Source organism: Pieris napi, chromosome 15 (genome assembly GCF_905475465.1).
Source record: "Pieris napi chromosome 15, ilPieNapi1.2, whole genome shotgun sequence".
Classification (NCBI taxonomy): domain Eukaryota; kingdom Metazoa; phylum Arthropoda; class Insecta; order Lepidoptera; family Pieridae; genus Pieris; species Pieris napi.
This window is the reverse complement of record NC_062248.1, coordinates 4,888,633-4,896,054: the sequence shown is the minus strand read 5'-3', so window position 1 is coordinate 4,896,054 and position 7,422 is coordinate 4,888,633. Positions and strand designations below refer to the sequence as shown.

General features: G+C 32.3%; 1 protein-coding gene across 1 annotated transcript in view; it reads right to left on the bottom strand.

Annotated features, from left to right (window-relative positions):
- Positions 1–323: 323 nt before the first annotated feature.
- Positions 324–7,422, bottom strand: part of LOC125056805 (T-box transcription factor TBX20-like) — a 74,884-nt gene continuing 67,785 nt past the window's right edge. Inside the window, exon 6 of the mRNA XM_047660093.1 lies at positions 324–2,191. Coding sequence (XP_047516049.1) covers positions 1,912–2,191 — 280 coding nt within the window. The 3' untranslated portion in view covers positions 324–1,911. The remainder of the gene's footprint in view (positions 2,192–7,422) is intronic.

The window sequence follows — 7,422 nt, the reverse complement described above, 5'->3', positions numbered from 1 at the left end:
AGGTATAGTACGAGTTTGAAGGTTAAATTTTAGGTTTTCAAATTTCATTGTGTTTAAACCACTAACAAAAAGATTTTGTTATAAAAAGTACTCTCAACACGTAGTTAAAAAGTGATAATCATTTATTATTAAATATGATTTCCAAAAGTTTTATACATTAGTTATAAAGATTAAAAGGTTGAAAGATAAGTTGGTGGCGCCACTTGTCTCCCATATAAAAAATCTTTCATAGATTTTCAATCATTGTTCACCAGAAACGTGGTGAGTGATTCTTGTTTAAACCAAAACACGAAACTTATTTCCTTATTAAAATAAAACAACGCTTTAATTTGATTTCATTTATTAACACTTAGGGAAAGACCCTGATATGTGTACTACGACGCGATTTGCTCACAAATTATCTTACAGGAACAGATTACAAGAAATGTGTACAAAAACACCTTAAAAATCCAAAAACAGTATTTTATATGGAATTACACACAAATTATAAGAATGTTAATTGAGCCCTTATCTCTAATTACTTCAAAACCATATAACATACAAATAAAAAAACAAGTTCGATGTAAAGGTGAGGCAAATAAAAGCCAACTTTTGAAAATGGAATGCTTTGTAATCTATGGAGGTTCACAGAGTATTTAATTTGGAAATAGGTCTTTAAACAAAATGTCTTAAATTAAACAATAAACATCGATTTCTTAGAGTTATTTCAATTTAAATCGTTAAACATAAGTCAAGTTTTCAACTGTTAATACGGTTATCAAGTTTGACATTTGACAGTGGTCATTTGTCATTGTGTCATACGCCTGAAATACGTTTATCTGTGACGATGACATTTTAATTAATAATATTGTAATCGAAATGTCGTTAACATTACATAAACCATTTATTTAATTGTTTATAATAAATAGGATTATGAGCAATCGCGTTATCTACATTAAAACTTTATATCAAATAGAATTTTCTACATGACCCCTATATACAATGCTTATTCTAGAAAAATAATTTAATCAACTACTATACATAGGAAATATAAATATATTTTACACGCATTAATACTATTAAATTGTATCACTGGCTTACCGGGTTTAACTAAATACTATGTCTTTTTAACTTAAACAGTAAGATTAACAGTTTTACGGGATTAAAACTCGTTTTCAATATTGTCTTATGTATAAAAAATCTGTATCATTGCATTTATAAAGTGTACTTCTGTCTCTTTCTAACACAGCGTAAATGCAATTTGACAGAAAGAGACAAAATCACTTTCAAAGAAGTGCAATTGACGGGTTAGTTTTTAAGAATAAGGTATGTTTACGAAGAATTTGGAGTGTTTTTAATGTAAAATTAAGAGTAAACGTGTTTTAATCCAGTGGTAAAGAAGGGTTTTAGTCAATGGAATGCTTTTTAACAAATCTTTGGTTAATGAAGAAAATTTACAGAAACAAATTATTATCTAGGTTTTAGATTTACACTGTGCCCGGACCGGACAAATTAATGAAAACATTGAAATCTATGATACATTTAAATGTGCTTCTTTTAGCCCCCTTTATGCAGCTTACTATTTTGTCTCTTTCCATCACAACGTAAATAGCAATTAACAGAAAGGGACAAATAAGTTTAATCATATTTACGAACGTTTTGGTATGAGATTCATAAACCTTATTTCCGGAACCAGCACAGTGGGGACACGCCCTTATAGTGAAAGTATACTGTGCAGGTAACTATTGCTTACCAATAACTATACAATTAATTTTGGGGTAGGAACCATTATGAGCCCTATTGCATATGAAATAAAGTCTATCACATTAATTAATTTTACCAGGTTATTTCATATGCAAAACGCCAGATTTATGTGTCAATTATAAATAATTTTTAATTAACAATATCAATCCGTCCAGCCGTACAATCAGCTTACAAGGGATGTCTTGGAGAAGGGCTGTGATCTGGTCTCTGCGGGGGCGGGTAAGGGCAATATCGAAGGGGCGGCGTCGGCTTCTGCAGCCACAGATCTGGAGGAAGGTTCAACGGCTGTGGCCAGGGCCAAGGTCGTCCAAGGGCAAGGAGCTGTAATGCTGGTGGTGTTCGAGCCCAGGCAGCTCGCTTCTCTGCCTCTTCGTCGCCAGATCCAGCGTAGAGGCGTAGTGGTGACCGGAGTAATTGCTGCTCCATTAACATCAGTTCCATCGGGTCTCTGGAATGAGATGGGTTTAGGTTATTTCGATTTCTAATACACTTTTAATATGTTCTATTTTTATTACCGATACCTTTAAATTTATCAAGTTATCATATCAGAGTCAAATTCATACATCATTCTGACTAGGATCTATAATTCAAAACCATTCACAGGTAATCGAAGAAGATTTAATTGAATAATTCAAGTAATAATCATATTAATTTAGTAGAAGCTAAGAAAGTATTTATATCACCGCAATTATTAACGTAACGCCAGACAATACAATCATAATAAAATAATAAAAAGTTATGATCAATTAAAAAAAAAATAGTGTAAGCGACTCCGGTAACTCTGCTACAAATAAATAATGATAACGATAAATAAAACAACCATATGGAAAGGACCAAGGGGTAGAAGATAGTGCCCCAAAAAAAGGTGAATAGAAGAATTAGAAGAGTTAGCAGAAAGAGAATGTAGAAAGACAGCCATGGATAGAGGTATTTGGATAAAGCTGGAGGAGACCTTTATCCGTGAAGGGGGTCCGATCAAAGGTACTGAAGGAAGTTAGACTATTAGGAAAACTAGAAAAAAAATGTATATAACAAATCTAAGCTGTATATTCTACTTTTGTAGTTATTGAAAATTAAACGGGCTTAAATCATTACTAAGCTTAAAAATCTATCTTGAACCATCTAAGTTTCCTCCGAACTTTTAGTATGCTAGGTTTTGTATTTTAAAAGCTAATAGGAAGAAATACTATTTCAGTCCTTTAGCTTATTACTAAGATAGATTCCTCGAAGGCAATGTTGTGTGTTCGTTAGCTTTCATCAGCCCATAGCCAATAAAATGTGATTCGCGGAACTACGGCCACCGGCGGGCCACGTGTTTTAGCCAGTGTTTAATTATGTTAATAGCGTTCCTACTGCTTAACGTAAAAGCTTTGTGATGGAAATGTTATAAAAAAACAGTTTAGGAAATCTTGAATACTTGTTTCCTACAATTGTACCTTTATAAATTAAAGATAACATTACAATTTATGGGCCTATGTAGATATGTAATTCTTTGATCCTTTGGAGGATGAGACGGGCTTTGCTACTTGTGTGGACACGTTAGCCACGTCTCACCTCCCTCGGACAAACACAAACGCTGGCATCACAGCAGAGCAGGCAGAAAATAATAAGCGGCTCAAATATAAGAGTCATTCCTCCAACTTTGATTTTGTTCCATTTTAGGTACTGGCTTGGGCTGTGGGGTTCCAATGCTAAGGCGATCTACCAGTGACCCCAGAGCTGGTACTTTCGTAGCTCAACGAATAATAAACTACAGCGAGGATATGCTGCCGGCATTAAAGGTACACAGCTACAGGTACCAAACTTTTTAACTTTGTTTAAATTTTCTATTTATTTATTTTTAATAATAATTATTATTACTATGTTAAGGATTGTAAATACTGTATGTGTGTGTTGAAAATAAATATCATTGTTATATAGGAACAATACAAATGAACGATATAATTAGATATACATATTAGGTTCATATGTACCTACTTTATACCAAGCCATTTACTGTTTAAACTTAGTGAAAATATGCGTATGGCACATGCCTAGCGTGAGAAAAGTGTGAGTACATCTTCAGTGTCGATTGTTTCGCCGAAGTATGTTTACGATTGCTACAGTTAACGAGGCGTTTCTCTCTTTATTGCAATGCATGATCCCTTTATCGGTTCTCGGATGCGAGCCCGCCATCGACTTTCACGCTAACCAGCTATTTACAACTATGAATTTAGTGAAGGAATTCGGGTGAAAAATCATAGAGAGGTGAAAACGGTCAATTGACATTTTGAACATTGCTTCAAATATACATCAAAACCTTAACGATTTTCTCGTGGGATGTATTATATAATTCATTAAAAGTTCATAAGATTAAATTCATATTTATATTATCACGCCTTTTTTCCAAATATAACTAGTCTGGCCATAAATACTGTTACATAAAAACTTTTATTTGTTTTAAACTTTTAATTATTTTGAATTTGGAACACGTACCTATATTAGTTTAAAAGGTGGATTTGTAACAGAACTTATAGAGGTATGTACATTGTACCTATATGTTTGGAGTAGCTTTATTTGGAGTATTATCCCTGTGTCATCGCCCAGATTAATTTTAAACCTATTTAAAAAGACCCAAAAATATTTGCGTATTTTTTTTATTATGCCTACCTATACAAAATCTATAAATAATAATTGTATAATTACGCGTCACTATGCCTACATTAGCCATCAATTTTATGCAGACAAAGTATTTTTCGTCATGGTCATTAGACATACGAAAACTAACCATAAAGGAACGATCTATTGTGTTTTTATAGACATTAGTGGATACCTATACCTGTTAATACGCGGCGCCCGAGGCTTGGTGATAGATTAAATTCGACACGCCATCTTGTCATGCCAATTTTGAACGGAATCCCGTCATGCTTATTTATTAACTCAAAACGCTTAATAACAGTTTCAATACAGATCGACCCTTGAATTAAGGTAAACGTTTTTGTAGTCCGACAAAGGTATATTATATTATTAAACAATATAATACAGTAAACCCCCTTATAACACGGTACTCTTATAACACATTTTCATATTACACGGGTATTCATTCCCCCATATAGCGCGGGGATTGCACACGTTAGGTATACCTACTACTGTGACATTTATAATGATTTTTCATATTTCGTTCATAAAATGGTGTTTTCTTATTATTTAAATCCCCTCTAACTAACATTTGTACATAAATCGTTATATGGGTTCATACAAGCGCGTTAGACGAGAATACTCCTACAACACGTTTCCTATAACGCTAAACCAATCTACCTATAGGAGGGATTACTATATTTTTTAATTTAGCTGTGTTTGAATCAGAGTAGAGAGTTGGAGATAAGTAGGTACATAAATATATTGAGTTTAACTAAAGTAACTCAAAGCTAAGTATTGACTGGTACATAAAGGCCATACTTAGGTCAATTCAAACATCTTTAATAATAGTATAGTCATAAGTCTCGATTAACAATGATAACTTGGCCCTGATGACGTCATTGATTTAAGAAACCAAATGTCCATAAAATACCTGTTTTAGTTTCAAATAATAACAGCCAAAGTAAGCAATTACACATCAACAACTCTGGGTGTTAATTAACAAAACAAAAAATTGCATAATGACTAGCTAATGTGAAAAATGACAACTCCAAGATGACAGGACTTCACTTATTATATTTTTAATGATATTTATACTCTATAATAATCCCGGTTTCGGGTGCTACGGGGCGTTAATGGTGATTATGATTTCACTATCAGCCGTAATGACCGACAAAGGCCGACACTCGCCGACAAATTACAGGGCCGCCGCATTGAGCCGAGATGGAGCTATCGATTCGCAATAATTGATAATGTTTTGACATTTGCGTAAATCGCGAACAAGAAAAGATTGAACAATGCTATTTTAAAAGATCAAACGCGTTATTTTTTAAGCGTTTGATTAATAACTATTTAGAAATTATGTAATATAACAAACGAGGGCAAGACTTGACTTGATTGGAGAATTGTACCTTTTGAAACGGCGCTTGTTTTAGTATTTTTAGATTGAGATTATCACAATGCTGTGTTGACTTAAGAAATATTTTGAAATTTGTATGTACAAACAATTTTTTTTTAAATTTTTAACTTTTATAATACTAGCTACTTTAACATTTAATTTTAAAATACTTTGGAAATGCTAAGCACATGGAAAGTGTAGCATTCGTTTTTAAGTTATGTTTTTTTACGTTATTTAAATAATCAAGAAGATAAATTTCCTATCTATAATGTAGTATGTACCTATACATAGATAAGGATAAGCCGTAAAAAGTACTAAGCTTATCATGAAGTACGATTAATTATAAATAATAAATATTTATTGATTAAACACCTTAAGGTCAGACATTTAACACAAAACTTTATCATTGATCAAAAATAAGATTCGGTAGTTTATTAATTTGTCAGTATTTAATGAGTTTGAAAGATCACGTGTTTTTTTTTTAAATTGATAAACAATTAATCAAGCTCCCATGTATTTAATTTACGTATTGAAGATGATATTTGTAAATATTTATAAATAAATTAATATTTTATGAGAGCCGGTGCTTGCAACTTCATTTTTGAAGCAATGAAACAAAATATCTTATTTTTAAGGAATTGAAAGCGCGGGTGTAGTTTTGGAAGTATAATGCTAAGCGCAAAACTAAAAGACGGCTGAACCAATACAAATATTTTATTAAAATGTATTCCTTGAGTTCTGACGAAGGTTAATAGAGAGAAAAATTGGAAAAATTGCGTGGGGGAAACCTAAAACCCTTCGTTTTCGTAGGCTACGTAAAACACTATAATAAGGCGAAACGAAATTCGTGGTGGCAGCTATAAAAATAAGATACGAGTATCTTTTAGCTACCTATATGGTTCACTAACCACAATTATCACGAAATGTCAATCATAATACAAAGGATTCAATTGACATTTGATACAATGTGTAAAATGCAATGGCCGCCTTCATTTGTCATATATGTAACTCGTTTCACTTATTATTTTGCAAATATAATTTTTATTTAGACGAAAGTTTCTATATTATCTATAAACGTCAAATTGCTATTGACTGGTATATCCTGTGTCACTATAAAATATATTAGATTTTTTGTCACAGGCTGGATGGAGGCTCACTGATTCTAAGTGATATAAATACCCATTTGTATTCTCAATGCGAGAGATTCCATCCGAGATTGATAAAACATTACTTATTGTCGAATATAATGTAGGCGAATATACACATAACATTTATTACTAACAAAACACACAGAAAATAAAAAAAATAAAAAAGTATGAAAGATAATTTTTTTTTCTTTTAAAGGACAAGGTACGTTTTAAGTATGTGTAATGTGTGTATACTGTGGTCGTAATAGTATCACAACCTTGTTGCTTTATAACAATAGCATTTATTAAATTCGTTCGTTAATATCTTCAACATTAAGCCTCAATAAAGGTCGAAACTGTCAGATCAACTCAGTTTAAATGACATAAAGAAAAGTGGCAATTTACTATGAGATACAATCAGTCCATTGAACTGAATTAACTCACGCGCACAGTAGCAGCCATCGATCTACGAATTCCACTTTCTAATAGACATCTTGAAGTATGTGTGAATGAACTGTACCGGTTTCAAGAGTTTTT